This window comes from Monodelphis domestica, chromosome 4 (assembly GCF_027887165.1).
Source record: "Monodelphis domestica isolate mMonDom1 chromosome 4, mMonDom1.pri, whole genome shotgun sequence".
NCBI lineage: Eukaryota > Metazoa > Chordata > Mammalia > Didelphimorphia > Didelphidae > Monodelphis > Monodelphis domestica.
Genome location: NC_077230.1, coordinates 123,974,874 through 123,993,780, shown reverse-complemented (window position 1 = coordinate 123,993,780; position 18,907 = coordinate 123,974,874). Strand labels below are relative to the sequence as shown.

The 18,907-nt window shown below is 38.1% G+C and overlaps 1 protein-coding gene across 7 annotated transcripts in view; it reads left to right on the top strand.

Moving 5' to 3' along the window:
- Positions 1-11,690: 11,690 nt before the first annotated feature.
- The window catches only part of INSIG2 (insulin induced gene 2), a 36,725-nt gene continuing 29,508 nt past the window's right edge, over positions 11,691-18,907 (top strand). For 2 of the 7 annotated variants that reach the window (XR_001629880.2, XM_016433590.2), the window contains exon 1: positions 11,781-11,913. Coding sequence is in view for 1 of the 7 variants with exons in the window: in XM_056793760.1 (XP_056649738.1) it covers positions 12,257-12,266 (10 nt within the window). In the remaining 6 variants the exon portion in view is untranslated. Of the gene's footprint in view, positions 11,914-11,982; positions 12,267-18,907 lie in introns of those variants that run through there. The other 5 variants (XM_007494067.2, XM_007494068.2, XM_007494069.3 and 2 more) reach the window with 5 other exon arrangements.

The window sequence follows — 18,907 nt, the reverse complement described above, 5'->3', positions numbered from 1 at the left end:
TAATCAAGAAATTTATATATCATTCTGGTGCAAGTGAAGTAGTGAGCTGAAGAGTATAAATAAAGGGGTGCTCCTTTTAGAGGCTTATAGGGATACAAATGCCCTGAGATTAACTGCCCAACTTCCATTCACATATTTAGAAATGCGTGAAGGTTGGGGTTTATGAAATACATTTCACTTCAGCTACTGTAATGGGCCTTACCTCGTGGTAGGGGCAGGCAAAATAACCAGATTGTTAAAAAATTTCCAAAAATCATATTTAAAAAATCCTTAAAATCAAATCATTTGAGGTATTTAGCACATTAAATTTTTCCAAGGTTGTTAATACAATTATAACCAGTTCTGAAGTCCATCTATTCTCGGCAAAATAGAAAAAAGCTGTTTTTTCATATATGGGCTTATTCACAATAATATTTGTTCAATAGTTATAGGGGAAAAACAATAGAATTTTTTAAAACTAAGTCCATTCAAAATAAATTCAATCAACCTTCAGTTCAAGCAAAATAATATTGAATCCAGTAATATATGAACTTAAAATCACAAAGTTAAACCATAACAAAAAATGCAATAGAATACAGAGATTTTTATAAACCATTGGAGTCTGAAATGCCTTAGAATATAACCTCCAGTCTTTAGGTTCCTTGGGTTCTTATCCATTTAAATGCCTATTGTCTGAAGGCAGAGTAGTAAGGGCTAGGCAATGGGTTTCAAGGGACCTGTCCAGGGCCCCATAGCTGGGAAGTATCTGAGGCCAGATTTTAACCCAGGACCATGCTCTCAGTGCCCTGAGCCACCCATTTGCAAATTCAAAGTTGAATCTTTGGGCTGAATCTTTCTTCTGGCACACAGGTGAAATCAATGAAATTATCAGAACAGTCAAAAGGTATCCTTTTAAACAGCCCAATGCTATTAAGTTTCTGTTTGAAAAATCTGTTTCTTCTCCTCTCCCTTTTCTCTCTTCCCTGCTCTGATACCTCCTCCTGCCCCAGTCCACATGAAGCCCAGGCCACCCACATGGAGTCAATACACCCTCCCACCCCCAACCCCGTTTTGTTACCCACCAAGGATCTGGGTTTGTTGGGCAGGCAGGTCATCAGGTGATTACAATCTTGGTTGAATCAGGTGGGCCAGGTGAGGGAGAGAAAGTCCACTGGGCTGGGGCCAGAGCCAGAGCGCAGACAAGCAGGGCCGAGTGGAGCAGGCAGCCAGGGTGGGGCCCGGGAGAAGAGGCTGTCTGAAGTGGATGGCGGTGGCGGCAGGCAGGCAGGCAGGAGCTGATCAACAGTTTTGGGAGGGTAAAAAAAAAGACAAGTAGGACCTGGAGCTCGGGCACCAGGTGAGAGGCTGCAGAAGCAGAAGCAGGAGCAGGAGAGGGCCGCAGGCAGGAGCTGATCAAGATAGTTTTCTAAAGAGCATCTTGGAGAAATTTTGCTTTTAAAAAATCATTATCTATGCTAAAAAGATATGAGAAGTTCTCATCCAATCTATTGGTCGCCATAACTGTAAAGATTAAAATTTAGGGAATATGGGGAGACTGAGGCAGGTAGAAATTAGTTTCTCTCTGCAAGGAGTATTATATTTTTTAGAGGTTTATTAAAGGTTAAAGATTAAAGAAAATACAGAATAAGAAAAAAACATGTGCCTACGCCAGAGGCCTAGGCCAGAAAACCTCATATCACAGAAGAGATACATCTTCTCCAAAATGGAAGTCCAAAAGAGGCCCCAAAAACCTTTGCCACCAGCTTAAATCCTTCCTTGATCTTGGCCCACCTCAGAATTCCCGTGAGATTACAAAGCATTTTGGGGAAGTGGAGCAAAGGCTTGTGGGGATTGTAGTCCTGTATTCGAGTCTCTTTTTTACACTCCCAAGAACATCATAGCCAAAACCCAGAGTTTCATGATCAAAGAAAAAAATATTGCAAGTGTAAAGGTTAAATTTAGGGTTGAGTCTGAATATAATAATTATTTGGTCACCAAGGATTTTAATTTCTTAAACCCTAAATGAAACACTCAAGTAAGAATGGAGTTTTATGGTGATTTAATTACAACAGGAGGAAGAAATTAAGAAAGAGAGATCCAGAGAGAGAGAGAGAGAGAGAGAGAGAGAGAGAGAGAGAGAGAGAGAGAGAGAGAGAGAGAGAGAGAGAGAGAAAGAGTTAACTCAAACTGCTCTGGCTCAGGCTGAACCACGCAGGAGTTCAAGGCCTTGGAGAGCCAAAGGAAAGGGGAGTCAGTCCTTTCACTCACATGACTGATTGAGGGAAGCTGTCTGTGGGAGCTCCTCCAAGCTCCAATTCCAGGATTGAACTGCCTCTAGCCCTCTCCACAGGAAGTGACAAGAACTCCAAAGGCAGTTCTCTACCTCACTTCCTGCGTTTCACATGTACCAATGGTGGCTCAAGCTTGGCTTAGGACAGCCGGGGGGGGGGGGGGGGGGGGGGGGCGAGGGCAGTCAGTTGTTCTGATTTGTCATTTGCTAGCACATGCCAGTGTAATGTGGGTGTGTACATCCCTGGGTGCTAGACTAAGCAAGATGGGGAAAATCTAAAAATCATAATCCACCCTGATGATGATTGGGGGACTAGTCTCCCCCAATTGATCACTAAACATAAAACTGTTACCTTGTGAAATTCATTTGCTTGTACTCACAGTGGATCATGGCTAGATATGAAGAGGAAATGGATCTCATTTTTGGTGAGAAGCCTTTGTATTCTATATTTTCTTAGCTGATACAGTGTGTTAATGATTATAAGCTATATTTTTGAATTTAAAAACTCTTTTATTATTATATTTTTCTTGCATGTGCAATATACTCTTTCAGTTTTTTTTTATTTTTTCTCTCCTTTTTATATTTGAAGCATGTCACCAGTATTGAGATTTTCTTTAACCTTTTTTGATTTTGCAGTAAAGTAATATAATTTTAAAATATATTTGCTTTAATGTCAATGCATACCCAAAAGCTTGAGACTATAAAAATGATGCCACTGATTATTTTTAAAAAATTTATGGGACTTTGCTTAATGATTCTGTCTGATTCCAGGACAAGAGAATACAAAAAAGGAGAAGACTTAACCTGAATAATGCCAAAAGAGCACACTGGAAGGAGGAGGAGGAAGAAGAAGAAACCAATCCAGGAAGGATTGATGCACTTCTAAGCCAATACAAAGGACTTGAACCTAGAGTGAGACTCGAGGTTGTGAAGCAATACCTTAAGACATAGGCCTTCCTTGTATCCACACTCTTCATGAAAATACTTACAAACAAGTCCCAAAATTTGACTCCTACCTGGCTCCTATAATCTAGTCCCTTTTCTATCTTTCATAATGTGGCAACTTTCTGTAGTCCTGGCTACTGACTGGGTAAATGCATCATTGCTTAAATCATTTTAATTGGGCCCTGATTCAAGGACCTGTTATAGATTTATTTTTCCTTTACTTAGAATTTTTACACATAAGACTTTGATAGTCTATATTTCATCCAGAAATTATCTTTTTTATTTGGATTTTTTGATGTTTTTTTATTTATCTTGCCAATTGATTAATATACCTCATAACTCAGCCATGCATCCCTAAGTGATCCCTGTGTTTTTCAGTCACCCTCTTCAAGGGGGGCTGTGTAAAAATGTTATTATTTTAAATTACAAAGTTTACATTCCTTTTGAGAGTAATTTTAGGTTAAAAAACATGCTACCTCTCCGAATCCAGAAACTGAACTATTTGGAGAAGACATCATGAAGATGCCTCCACAGACCACAAGCTGCATGAGAAGATCCAGAGTGAACTTTGGGATGTGGTGATTTGAACTGTGTGGGGTTTAAATGCATTTGTTTTGTATGTATACTCTTATGCCAAAGGGGACTGCCCCCTAACTGGCTTTTTGTCAATGCGCCAATCATTTTTGGTTTTGTTCTCTTTTCCTCTTATCCTAAAATTATTGTATTTTCATAGCTGGTATGTTTACAAGACCCATTGGGAGAATGTAAAAGTTGAGATTTTGAACCCCAGACTTCAATCCCCAGAAGTCCTTGGTATTTCCCAGAATTCCCTATAATCTCACCTGAGTCTCCACCTGGGTGAGATCACAATCAGTATTTAATTGGCAGTCTCTGCCTCCAATGCCCTCTGCTCAGTTATTGCAATGATGTAGTAAGTAAGCCTTGAATGGGCTAATTAGCCCTGGGCACAAACATGGTTATTATTTTGTATCCTTGATTTCTAATAATCCTTAATAAATCTCACAAAATATAATATTATTACTAGACATATAATTTAATTTTTACACAAGTAAGCAGACTTCAAGTACCAATGAGCCACAATCAGGATCACCCATGATTTAATAGCCACCAGTATAAAGGACTAGAGAACTAGAAATATATTCCAGAAGGCAAAGGATGTAGGCTTACACCAGGAAAATTAGGTATAATGCTATGGGGTAAGGGTGAGAGGGTGGGTAGGAGGAATGGACTTTAATGTAAAAGAGAGTTTCCAGGCATTCTTGATAAAAGACCAGAGCTCTGGAGAAATTTTGAAGTTCAAATGCAGGAATTAAGAGAAAAATAAAATGGTGAATATGAATGAACAACGATGATTGACTAAACAAGTATAAATTGCTTACATCCTAATTTAGGGAAATGATATGTGTGTCCCCTCTGAGTCCTATCATTGTCAGAGGTTATTGAGGCATTCTATATTACCCAAGTCCCAGGAGTGATTTTGTTATGTTTTGATCTTAGGAGGAGGGTGGAAAGAGAGGGAAAAAAGGAATACCATTGAGGGAGGTATAAGGGAAAGGAAGGTTAGGAAAAATTCTCTTGAATAATTAGGGTTTATAAGTAGACATCTATATAAATGAGGAGGAGCTGGGTAGGGGCAGTACAGCTGACTCACCTCACTCTCATCTGAACTAGTTATAGGAAGGAAGCTTACAAACTGAAATAGAATTTGATACAAAAACACATTTCATTCAGTAAGAAACAGGAGTGAAAGGGGAGAAACAGGAAGAGGAATAAGGAGGATAGATTGAGGAAGAGATTGAATCCTAAGTAAAACATTAATTCTAAGAATATACAAAAATATTTATAGCTCTTTCAGATGGCAATGGGGGGGGGTACCCATAAACTGGGGAATGGGTGAACAAGCTATTGTATATAAATATGATAAAATACTACTGTAGTATAAAGGGGGGGATTTCTGAAAAACCTGGCAAGTCTTGTGTGATCTGATACTAAATAAAGGGAACAGAACCAGAACAATTTACATGACACTTGTATGATTGAAAATCTGTTACCCTAAAAAAAGAAGTACATTTCCCAGGAGCCCACTGACTTCCTGTCATTACATACTTCCTGTAGACAGGGGATATTAGGCAATGACATGAAGGATCCCATCTCTTTACTTCCTGTCCTGAGCTTGGTGGTGGTAAGGTGGGTGTTTGAACTGGCTGATCAACCATGGGCACGTGGTCTTTATTTTTTATCTTCTTTATTTCTTGATTTCTAATTATCATTAATAAATCTCCTAAAATATAATATTTCATTTTATTGAAATCTAATTTTAACTTTACACACTACAAAAAAGGTAAATAACATTGAAAGAATTAGAAATCAGCAAAATGACTAATCATGATTCCAGATGACTAATGATAAAGTATGAGAGGTAAAGGACTCAGAGTGAAGAATAAGACATATTTTTGGCCAACATGGAAATTTGTTTTGATTATGAATGTTTGTAATGGGAATCTTTAATTCTCAAGTGAGGGGGATCCAGTGGGAGGTAAAGAAGGCAGATTTTTGCTGATTGAAAATAAGTCAATTGCAAGTTTAAAAATAAATAAAAGGTGAAAGGCAATCTAAGAGGGGCAGGCATTAGGCGCTGGAGATTGTAATAGATGCTATTACAAGGATATATATATATATATATATATATATATATATATATATGGTAATAAGGACAGGGACACAGGAAGCCAGTTAGGGTAAAGGCTGGGTTTTGCACTCCTTCCTCCCACACCATTTTCTTTTTTTTTTTTTAATATATTTTATTTGATCATTTCCAAGCATTATTCGTTAAAGACATGGATCATTTTCTTTTCCTCCCTCCCACCCCCCATAGCTGACGCGTAAGTCCACTGGGCATTAGATGTTTTCTTGATTTGAACCCATCTCCCACACCATTTTCTGTGTCTCTCAGCTGACTTCAAATGACTTTCCTCCGAATGGTAAGATTTAAGAGGGTTTCAAGGACTGGGTCTCACAATCTAGGTCTTTACTAAAAAGGTTTTATTCTTAAAGTAAAGAAAATAAGGGAGATGTAAGGGGTGAGAGGGGAATAAGGTTTCCCTAATCTCTAAGGGTTTCCTATCGATTGAAGGATTCTCCCAAGGTGTTAAGTTCAGGAAACAGGGTTAATTTTCTATGGAGAGATATGGATAATGAAACTAACAAGGTTCTTCAGAGTTAAGCTCCCAATCTTCCTAATACTCAATCACTAGATAATCAGGAATCCAGAGCAAGTCTGTTTGCCAGCCTCTTCCTTACAGTCTCAAGGGAAGAAGTGCTTCAGTTCCCGTTGCTGGCTTCTTAACTGCCTCCTGACCAGATTCTCTTTGGAATCTTCTCTTTCTCTGGTTGATTGGCAGTTTATTCAACATTCCATCTCTTGCTTTTTCTTGCAAAAGCCATCTTGTGCTGTAATCTTTTCTTTACAAGGTGGGGAGTGGGACTTGGAAAAGCCTTCTTGAGTAGGAAGGATTTTAACTGAATTTTGAACAGGAAAATTAAGAGGCAGTGGTCAGGGGCAAAGCATTTTGTATGGAGAAGATAGCAAGTACAAAGGCAAGGAGAAGAGAGGTGTAGTGTTTTGTTCAAGCAGCAACAGCAAGGCCATCATTGCTGAAATATGTGTGTATAGAAAAGTTCAAGACTAAAAGGTAGGAAGGGGGCAAATGACAAAGAGCTTTAAATGCTAAACAAAGGAGTTTACATTTGACTCTGGAGGTAAGAGGGTGGTATATGGTGGGGGGACAGTGTAGCAAAATGGAGTGGTTCAGAGGGTCAAGTCTTTGATTAAGAAAAATCACTGGGTGGCAGCTAGGTGACTCAGTGCATAGAGAGTCTGGCCTAGAGACTGGAGGTCCTGGGTTCAAATTTGAACTCAGATACTATCTAGCTGGGTAAGCATGGTCAAATCACTTAATCTCCATTGCCTAGCCTTTACCACTCTTCTGCCTTGGAACCAATACATAGTATTGCATCTAAGACTGAAGGTTTTTAAAAATAAATTAATTTTTTAGGAAAGAAAGAAAAATTACCTTGGTAAGTTGAGTAGGTGATGGATTAGAAAGGGAGATATGATGTAGGCAGATGGGTTAGAAGCTTATTACAATAGTGCAGGTCAAAAATTATAAGGGCCTGGATTAGGGTTGTGGTTATGTAAGTGATGAAGTATATAAAAGATAGTTTAAGCAGAAATGACAATATATGGTAACCGATTGTTTATTTGGGGAGAATAAGAATTAAGAGATGACTGAGAGGATGGTGATAGCCTTGTCAATAACAGGGAAGTTGGAAAGAGGGGAGGATTTGGCAGGAGAGATAAGTTCTGTCTTGGACCTATTAAATTGTAGGAGAAAGATAATGATACCTTAACTTAATTCCTTCATTTTATAGATGAGGAAACTGAGTCCCAAAATTGAGTCTTCCTGATACCTAATCTAGGATTTACCCCACTAAAATATGTCATAGATGACTTAGAATAGTCCTATTTCCCAAAGAGTTAATTTGGTTTTGGAAATTAACCCACTTGGGATTTTCTAGTTCCCAAGCTCAATCACCAAAGAAAGCAATAAGTGAAACACTGGACACCAGGAACATCATGAAGTTATATTGTCTACTGGTTTTTATTAAGATTCTGTGGTGCTCCTATTAAGGTATATGAAAACCTTGGCTGAGGCAATGGGGGTGGGGAAGGAGAGGAAGGAACAGTTGTATTTGCATGAATATTATTTATATATTCTTAAAGAGACTATTTTTGAATTTTTTTTGTTTTATTGGGATTGCCATTTCTGGTCTAATATACTGATACAGTTCCATTCATTAAGAACATATAAAGGAGATTGTTCATAATACTAAAAGAATAGGAAAAACAAGGGCCAACACAAATATTTTAAGCCATAGTTTGTTGAGTACTCGCATGACTTAGTCTTCCCCTTATTTTTCAGGAAATACTGTCTTGATATGAGAATCTATCCAACTGTCCTTTCTCTCCTCCCATCCCTCCCAATAAATTGATCAGAAATTTTACACACTTTCGGGAAAAATATAACTCTTTGGGGCCTAGCACAATTTATATCCTTTGGGCACATTCTGGTTATCACACCAATTCTGAGCTCTAACTAGTAGTGAAAGCTTAATCCCTGAACTTTGGATCTCTATCTATCTATCCTCTGAATCACCTGGGAATCTTTCTCATATTCGATTTGGTTTTGCTTATTTTTTGGTGATTGTCAACCAAAAGCTGCAATCATGAGTTTCTTAAAATTTATGATGAAAAAGAGCTTATTCCTTTAATTGCATTCATGAGTTTTGCGGGCCTTGAAGCAACTTACATGTTCATATTCCTTTTTCAAAACTAATGTGATTGTTAACAGGAAGAAAAATCCAGAACCATGGGAAAATGTGAATCCTTAAGAGTCTCAATAGCTTTTAACAATTCACCAAAAGTGGGAACCTATGGAAGAATTGAAAATATTCAAATAGTTGACCAAATGAGGAATCTCTCCTTCTAAAGTCTACTCTATGAATCTAGCTGAAACATCTCTGCATAAACTAGACTACTGAAACCAGTGTGCAGAAGTGCTTCTGCTACATTTTTAGGGTCTCCCTACATTTTTGGGCTATGAATAAGAAATTCCATTTTGCCCTAAACATGCCAAATTTAGTAATATATCCACATGGTCCAAAAATAAAATGCTCATATTTGTTTATTGTAAAGTTGAATTTTATATCATATATGTAGTTCATTAGATTATTCATGAGGAATTTTTCATGCATTTGTACTTATGTATTTTATAAAACTGGATTTTGTGTTTTGCAAATGTGCAATAATTTGTAAGGTAAATTATCTACTATCATAAAGTAACATTATGTTAATTTTTCCAAAGGTTAAATAAATTTTTGTTTCCTCATTAAAAATTATGCTATCACATATCCACACATAAAGACATGGTGTTTATTAGCTAGATAATCTATAAATTCTATAAAAGGAGTTTCTCTTGCATTTTTTTTAAAGGTCAATTGTATTTTTTTTAGAGATTGAGTTCCTCAAGATACTCTTTAGTCCTTCACCATGACCTGCTTAATAATGATATTGCAAAACTCACTCCAGATACACCTGGAGTTTGAATTCTGAATACCAAGGGGCCTAAATATTGTTATCACAGTATACATTTAAAAATTTAGATTCTATGAAGACTGGGATTTTGTACAAGTGATCAGGGAGCAAACATAGCATCATAGATTTAGAAATGGAAGGTCTTTCAGATATCTAGTTTAATCTCATTATTTTTACAAATGAGAGAGTCCTAAGACTTGCTCATGAGGTAACAGAATTTCAACCCCGGTAAGCTTAATCCAAATCCAATGCTTTGTCCATTGCAGTGTTATGCACTACAGTAAGTTATGAAAGATGTGAAATATAATCTTTCCTCTCAAGAAGGCTGATGTGAGAGATGGAATTAGGGTCTCATCTAAGGAATTTGACACGCAGGCAGACTCCATGATGAGGAAACAAGCTTTATAAAGAGATCCTTATAAGAGATTATAGCAATAGTGTTGTGATAAGAGTTGAGCTAGCTACTGAGGATGGTTTTTTTTTTTATCTTAATTGGTTGTCAGAGAAGGAGTTGATTGTTTGGGTGGTAGTAGTTTAGCTGTAACTAAGGAATAGATTCACTTTACCCATAGTTCACTTTGGTTTGTGTGGCTTTACCCATGATTTACTCTGTTTGCTCAAATTGGCTATGTGTGTGTATGTGTTCAAGAAAACTCACAAAGTAGATGGGATGCTATGATATTTTAAGCACCCCTAGACAACTTTTGGCCAAATTTTGTTCTTCTTGCTTTAGCATCTACGGACCGCAGTGATTGTGGAAATTGGGCATTGCTTGAACTTAGTCCTGAAACAATCACCTCTACTGATTGTTCAGAGAGCCTTTACCAAGGACTTAGGTTATGTCTAAATATTGATGAGGAGTTTTCTCATAAGTGTAAATCTTAAGCAACCCATAAGTCTTATATGAAAGGTGGCTCCATAATAATGCACTATTTACAGTTTTCATATTCCTTGATGTTTATAGCTACTTGGAGGAGTTACTGTAAACCTCTTCATGACAGCTCACATCAAGGTGAGATTTGTGTTGAGGAAGCCAAAACACATGAACCAGATAATATTCTTTAAAACATACTTCTAAAGGCAAAACAATCTAAAAGTGAGGCAGCATTGAAAGAAGATTGGGAGCAGTTTCTCAAGGGCTATGTCACTAACAGGTTGCATGACCTTTGGCAAATTACTTAATTTCTCAAAATCCCTACCACGGGCAAATGAAATAAATTCAACTCAAGGGGGGCCCAGGTGATAATATTCTTTTTCTTTTTTTAATAAAAACTCTTACCTTCTGTCTTGGAATAAATACTGTGTATTGGTTCCAATGAAGAAGGGCTAGGCAATGGGGGTTGTGACTTGCCCAGGGTCACACTTTTGGGAAGTGTCTGAGGCCAGATTTGAACCTAAGACTTCCCATCTCTAGGCCTGGCTCTCAATCCACTGAGCTACCCAGAAGGCCCCCATATATTCTAATAATTTAAGGTGTCTAGATTTTTTCCTTTGGTTCCTTCCAGATAATTTGATACTCTCTTTTGCCTCAGCAAGGGGCTCCCACCAGAAGCCAGGGTTAGTCTTTCAGACCCCTCTCTGAGGGTCAGTACAGCTCATGGGTTCTGCTTTCCTTGCCTTTCTTTGCATCCTGAGGACCTAGTACTATTTGCCTTCAGGCATTGAGTCCCACTATACAGGACCCCACAGATTCTGCTCATGTGCTTTTCTTGGCAAAGATACTTTGGTGATTTGCCATTTCACTCTCCAATGTGTCCCCATTTTTTACAATGGAACAATAAGTGTCAAATAGGGGTTAAGAGACTGGCTCAGGGTCACACCCCATCACCCAGCTGTCTCACTAGAAAGAATGGGCATTTAACAAATGCTTATTTGACTGAGAGCTGAAATTGGGTGGCACATCACCTAGAATCAAAGACCAGGCCAACACTGCTGCGTAAGCTTGGGCAAGTCATTCCCTCGTTGGGCCTAAGTTTCCTCATCTATAAAGGCAGAGGATTGGTCTCGATGACCTCCCACTTTAGTACATTCCCACTCGGGACCTGGAGATCGTGATATCTGCAGACCCGGGACGGGGCAGGAAGCGTGATGGCTGCGGACCCGGTAGACTTTCTTCACTCCACTTCAGGCTTCGGAGCGGGTCGGGCTCCCGGCAGTCCCGAGAGTGCATGCGTGTCCAAGTGCACGTCTCCCTCACCCCGCCCGAGGCGAGCGGGAGGTTTTCTCATTCCACAACCTGCCCAGTCACAGGAGGCTTGGCGGAGCCAACTCGCCGAGCCCAGCAGACGCCACCTCTGCGGGGACCGGAAGTTGCAGTGCTGGGGCTTGCCAGGCGCCATCCCCGAAGTCAGAAAGCACGGTCGCCGGAAGCCGCCCTTTCCTGAGCCTCCAAGGCTGCGCAGGCGCACGAGAGAGAAGGGGGAGGAGTTCGGCGGAATCCAGCGTGCGGGGGGTGGGGGGAGTGGCGGCCGGTGGTGGTGATGGTTGGGGGGGGGGCCGGCCAGGGAAGATGGCGGAAGCTGGGGTAAGTTATTGGGGGCGGGGAGGGCCTGGGGGGCGGCTCTGGCTGTGGTACCGGGCGTTGGAGGGGCCGGCCTGAGGAGAGAGGCGGCCCTTGCCGAGGGACTCCTTGGCGATGCGGTGGTTCGCGGAAGGCCCAGCGGCTCCGAAGACTTGGCACTGACAGGGAGCCCTCGGGATGGGGGCCTAGAGGGGAGGGGGTCCTGGTTGGGAGGAGGAAGGGGGTGCTGCATCTGCGAAGTGTATGGGAGACCGCGAGCCCCGGGATGCTGCCTGAGGGCTGACGTGGGAGAGGAAGGTGTAGGCAAGAAAGGTCAGGAGCCACTTGGGTGTCAGGAGACAGATTGATGCGCGCAGGTAGGCTCTATCCTGGGATGGGCAGGGGGATACTGGAGATCAGAAGTCGATGGGGAAGTCGCGGGGAGGACCTGGATACTAATGATTGGGAGGTGGATGAACAAAGTGGTATGGACAGAGGCCAAGGGTAACTCTCGCATGGGTCCTCTAAGTTGAATGCTAGTAACTAGGGGTTATGAGCCTTGGGAATTGACGTGCTTTGGTAGATACTGTTGGTTGCAACTGTCCAGGACGTGTTGAAACTTAGTACTGGAAAACAGTTTATCTAAACAAGCTTTAGGAAACTGTAAAACAGTCAAGGTGTTATCATTAAAAAAAAAAAAGACCTTCTGAAGTGTATTTCTGCTCTGCTAGGAAAGAGAGGAGTGGAGTTAAGGGACCCCTGTAGATTCCCAACTACTGAAATTTGTTTAGGAAAGAGATGAATTCATCGTGGCGAAGAAAAATGTACTCTTTTTGTTGTTGAGAGAAATAGGTCAAGGAGTAATTGAATTTGTTGTTTCAGTCTTTTGGGTTTGGCTGATAAACCATTGAAAGAGAGTGTAGAGGAGGGGATATAGGGACTAGAGAGGAAAAATCACATATTAACTCATTTCCTCTTCCTTTATTTTTTTCTTTCCTTTTTTTTCTTGGACATTTTTGTTTTTTTACTGTGGTATTTTCTATCAAAGTTGTTTATAGAGCACTTACAGAGTAAATTGTCTGGATCATGACTCATGTCTATTTGGAAAGCTGTAACTTTTGTAGATGTTTTCATCGAACATAAAGAGTAAAATGTTTTTATTTGAAGAAATACATAAATGTCATGGGAAAACAAATTGCAAATAATGTTGAGATTTCGAATTGAAAAACTGTAATGGAATGGAAAACCTTTTAGTTACTGTTTCTGACTGTATCCTAGTGTGTACATTTGCATATGAAAGACTATTGGTAGATTTTAATGTGAAGTGGACTACAAGAAGTTACCTTTCTATTTTTATGCTGCATATCCTTTTCCTTAGTGTGTTTAGGTTAAAAGATTTAACCTTGCTTAGGTAGCTTGTGAATTGAATTTGTTTTAATTTGGGAAGTTAACCTGCTTGGTTTACCAAAAGCTGCTGAATTAGTCTAATGATAATGTTACTACTATTTTAGGAATACAGTTCTAATTAAGAAGGCATTGTAGTGATTAACCATATGAAAGAGAAGTGAGGTAGTAATTTGACTTCATTATTTTTATAGCTTCTCTGTCAAAGACCCTGAAGACGAGCTTATTTTAGGAAACACAGTATAGGGCGTCAGTAATCATTTGAATTTGGAGAATACCATAGGTTTTTTTTTTTGTGTGTGTGTGTGATCTGTATTACAATTGCTAAGATACATCTGATTCTTAAAAAGTTATCTTAACAGTTACCTACCTGTGCTGTGACTTTGCAGTACCTGTTTTCATGAAAAAACTTAAGAGCCTTCCTAATTCCTATGATGTAGATACCATCATAAATTATAGTGGTTGATTATTTAAAGAAGTTCTTAGCAATAATACAAGTGTCACATGATTTAATAGAGTTGTCAGTTATTACAAAAGAATATGTTAGCACTGAAAGGAACTTTAGTAATCATCTGGTCCTCTCCGTTTTTGCAACTCAAGAAATTTAGGCCTACAGAGGTTATGATTTGACCAAGGTAATGCAGGTAAATAATGACAGAACCTACATCTTCTGACTTCTAGTTCAGTTGATTTTTCCCTCTCCCCACCAAAAGTGCATATGTCATTACAAATATTTTTTAAAAATTACTCTGAAAAGAAAGGTAGATTAAGGGAAAGGTGGTTAAATAGCAAAACTTAACTTGGGAGTTACATAGAACATTATAAATGAAAAATTTATTATCATATTTATTCTATCCTCTGTCTTTCTTTAATGCCCTGAGAAACTTGTCTTCATATTATAGAATAGAATAGGGAGAGAAGCTTATCACCCTAGTATAAAATAGATTAGATTTACTTTTCATTCTGTTTAAGTGATTACTTTAAGGGTCCTCAGGAGACAACATGGTACAGTGGAAAGAATACTGAATCTGGAGTCAGAGGATCTGGGTTCAAATTCTAACTGTGATTCTTATATTTACCTGGGTGACTTTGAGAATATTACTTCATATCCTTAGTCCTCAGTTTCCTTAGTTAGGGGAAAAAGTTCCAGATGCATAATCATATAGTTTCCAAGATTAAATGCAATTAATAGTGACTGCTTTGGACGTAAAACCTCAGATCCTAGGACATGTCTCACTCTGAACAGCTCTTTTATTTGTCACATTTGACAGGTTGCTTAACCTCCAAACCTTTGTTTCCTTATATTTCAAATCAGGGAGTTAGACTAAAATGGTCACTGAAGGCTCTTCTAACTGGACTTCTGTAATCCATTGATCCTTTGAGCCATATTTATTATTCTATATAATATATATTTGTATATGTAATTATATTCCTTATCTATAATCAGTAAGGAGACATGCACTTTGAATTATTTTTTAAATAAAAATATTATTCATGGATTCACATTTGATCCACTTAAATTTCTTTACCTATTTCCCTTTGTGACCAACAGAATTTGCTCTTGAGACTGCTGGTCAGGCATTGTGGTACATTCTTTGGTTGTCTATCAGACTTATTGTTTTGTTTCCTTTTTACAAGATTTGTTCTGTGGGCTTCAGCTTTCTTATCTGTAAAATAAGAAGAGGGTGTGAGTAGGTCCCAAAATTTCTCTTACATCTTTAATTATTTTGTACTTCTGATTAATTTTATAGACTCTTTATTTTGCCACTCAAAGATGTTGTCCCAGGTACTTTTCCTTGGCCTTTTTGAAGCTGTTACATCAAACAAATGGATTCTTTCAGTTATAAAGTTTATAGAAATACATATAAATGCTGCTGATATAGCATACATAAACAGTAAAGGTAGATGAACAGTGAAAAATTTAGAAAGTTACTATGAAGTTAAATGTGTCTTTGAAGTAGATCTTATTATGGTGTTCATAAACTTCCCCTCCCCCCCCCAATTGATTTGTTAACTGTATTTCAACAAAATTGACTTCCTTTGTAATTCTAATATATTTTACTTTAAACATTTAAAAACATTATTCTGGGAAGGGGTCCATAGGTTTTACCAATCTACCAAAGGGGATTCATGTCAAAAAAATGTCAAGAACACTGAACTTGTAACTGCAGGATTATAGATTTAGAGCTGAAAGGGATCTTAGAGATTAAGTCCAACTCCTTCATATTACAGGTAAGGAAATTAAAGCACAGATAATTTAAGTGACTTGCCCAAGGTGACAATGATGAAGGTGGGATTCAAATTCATCTTTTAGGGTAAATGAACATTCTAAAGTTAAAAAAAAATATTGACTCTTACTCTTTCCACAGTACCTTGCTGCTCTCATACCTGAAATTTCTTTTAAAAATTTAGCATTTATGCTATTTTTTCTTAAGAATTATTTAACATAAAACATTTATTCACAATTTGTCTCCATTTTTAGAGATATACACAGAAAATCAATGAGGTGTTAGATCACTGAGTTTTGAATAAAATATATGATCCCAGTTATTTTTTTTGTATGTTTATTCATCCATCCAGGATTTATCAACTATATTAGTTCAAACATTGGTTTTGCTTTTTCTCTTCAAATCTGGAGAAATCTGAATGTAGTTCATAATTAGTATTATTTTACATATACACATTTTTTTCCTGTCCAAAAGATTTCATTTTGGGAGTACAGTTTTCAGTTTAGACTATATTCAAATTAGTATGGTATTTTGGGGTCTGTGCTGTGGGAATATATAGCTGAGATTGTTATATTCTGGTGCTGTTGGTAACTAACCCATTTGGAACAGCTATAAGGCAAAACTGTTAAAATAAATTCTGTTCCATAGAAACAATCTCCACCTTAATGACTACTTTATATAACATAAACACATATGTTTAAGCACTTGTTCAGTCAGTCCTAGAGTTCTGTCTGTGGAAACTCCCCCTTGATCCTCCCTGAGAGAGTGGCTTCAGAGTCTCTCCTATCTCTTGGTGCTAGAGCAGTTGAGATTGCTGACAACCACAGCTAGAGGGAAGCACATTTTCCCATGAAATCAGTCACATTTGTGTGTGCTATAAAGTTTGCAAAATGCTTTACTTGCTACATCTCCTTTTCCCATTTTATAAATGAGAAAAGAAAAACTGAGAAATGAAGTGACTTTTCCCTGGTCACTCAGCTGCTAATAAGTGTCAGAGTAGGATTGGAATCCAATTCTCTTGCCTTCATCGTTCTTTATCCTTTAGCAAACATTCTGCCATGATCTAGTTTATATCTTATTCAAGCCATAGAACTTACAGATTAACTACTGGTATATCCATCTAATCAACATATATAGCATTTCCATAGGGAAACACAATCAGACTTCCAAACAGCTAACTTAAAAATGAATTTTTAGAACATTTATTTATGAATTGAGACTAATTGTCTTGCATTCATGGCTACATACTTTGTAAAACTTGCATAATATATATTTTTTCAAAAACAGAAAAGCATTGCTATAACTTGAAAGGGCTGCATGTAGCCATATTGATATTGGTCTTAAAAAGGTACTTACATTGTTCTCCTGTGGGAAAATGTTATGTGAGTTCTGTGGAAGCTTCTCAGATAGCACTTTGGATCATATTTGAAGTTTAGTCTGCTAGATTCTTCTAGCTAACTGGAAAAAAAGTGCCAATCTGTCATCTGGTGCTATTGAAAAGGCTTTTATTACAGTTCAGTCTATCATTTGCTGATTTTGTTTCTTTGAGAATGCTCTAAAATTACTGTAAAGGTATATGCTTCAATTGTCACACAAAATCACCTCTAGTTATTGATAAACTTAAATGAATGAAAAGAATTAGAGAAAATACTTTATTATTTGATTTAGACATTTCCTGAAGTAAAACACTACCTTTACTTTCATTTGAATTGTATTTATTAATGGGAATTGAAGGCTGACCAGTCTGAGGATTTCTTCTGTTTGTGTTTAAAGAGGATAAAGTTAAGCGGTACCAGTTTTCCATAATTCCTGATGTTGTTCACTTATGTATCTTAATTATGTAAACATTTATTCAAATAGGAAAAATGATTGAATAGAGGGTTTTTTTTTAAATGGAAAGACTTAAAAAAACCCTTTAGAATCTTATTTTTATCTGTCCTTGGAATCCATGCTGATGAGGCCCTGTAGGTATTGGTAACTAAGGTCAACCTGCACTTATAGAATTCATTTGTGTTCACTAAGACATGTTAGGTACTATAGAAAATCAAAGAGAGGAGAATAGAGGCAAGAGCCTATGTGTCTCTTTAAAAACTTTCTCTGTTGGGGCAGCTAGATAGCTCAGTAGATTGAGAGCCAGGTTCAAAGATGGGAGGTGTTAGGTTCAAATCTGGCCTCTGATACTTCCTAGCAACAAGATCTTGGGCAAGTCACTTAACCCTCATTACCTAGCCCTAACTGGTCTTCTGTCTTAGAACCAGTCCACAATATTGATTCTAAGATGGAAGGTAAGGGTTTAAAAAATAAATTAAAGCTTTCTCTAAACAACCTTAAAGCTTCAAAATGAATACTAGAGTGATAGAACCAACAAAGGGACAGTGAGGCAATTTTCCTTTAGAGGATAACCAGAAAGGCAGGGTAAGAGTGGAATACAATCAGCAACAAGGCCACACCAACAGCATAGGCCAACAGTGAGGCTTCCCTTCCCTACTGCTTTAGGTTCTGAACACAGGCCAGCACTGTGACTCCAAGACTGCCTAAGCCAACAGCAGAGCACCCACATGCCTATCCCTCAAAGGTCTGAATCCTAGCACAGTGTACCTGACCTATTTAAGCTTATAGTGAGGCTTTTGGTGAGACCTCTTGAGTGCCGCTAGTACAAGCCTGAGTGAGATTCTGAGCCCCGGCAGTGTGTCTGGCCTTGTAAACCAATAGCAGGCCCAGAGGGAAACTGAACCATCAGTGGGAGGTGGCTTTCAGAGCTCTCTACACATAGACCATTATGCTACCTTGGAAGAATTGGAACTTAGTTGCCCAGAACTAGATATGAGGGTAGTAGCAAGAAAATATTGAAATTCAAGAGAGTGCCTCCTCTACCCTGGGAACAGCCCACCTTTAAGATAAAAATAAAAGGCAAGAAAAAAGGCTGGAAAAATGAGCAAACATTAAAAAACAACCCACCTAACCATAGAAAATGTTTGTGGACATAAGGTAGAGCAAGACAGAAATTCCGAAGGGGAAAATGAGATTGAATTAGTTACATGTGAAACTTCAAAGAAAAATGGGAATTAGTCTTAGGCTCTGAAAGCATTCAAAAAGGATTTTAAAAGTCAAGAATAACAAAGGTAAAATAGGCAAAAGAAATGAAAGTGATGCAAGAAGAAAATAACAACTTAAGAAGAAGGATTGACTAATAAAGGAGGTACAAACATTTGCTGAAGAGAGGTATTCTTTGAAAAGCAGAATTGGCCAAATGGAAAAAAAAATTATAAAGATCCAATAAAAAAAGAACTTCTTAAAAAGTAAAATATGCCAAATGAAAAAGGGAATTCAAAAACTCACTGAAGAAAAATTTCGTTAATAATTTTAACTGGGCAAGTAGAAACTAA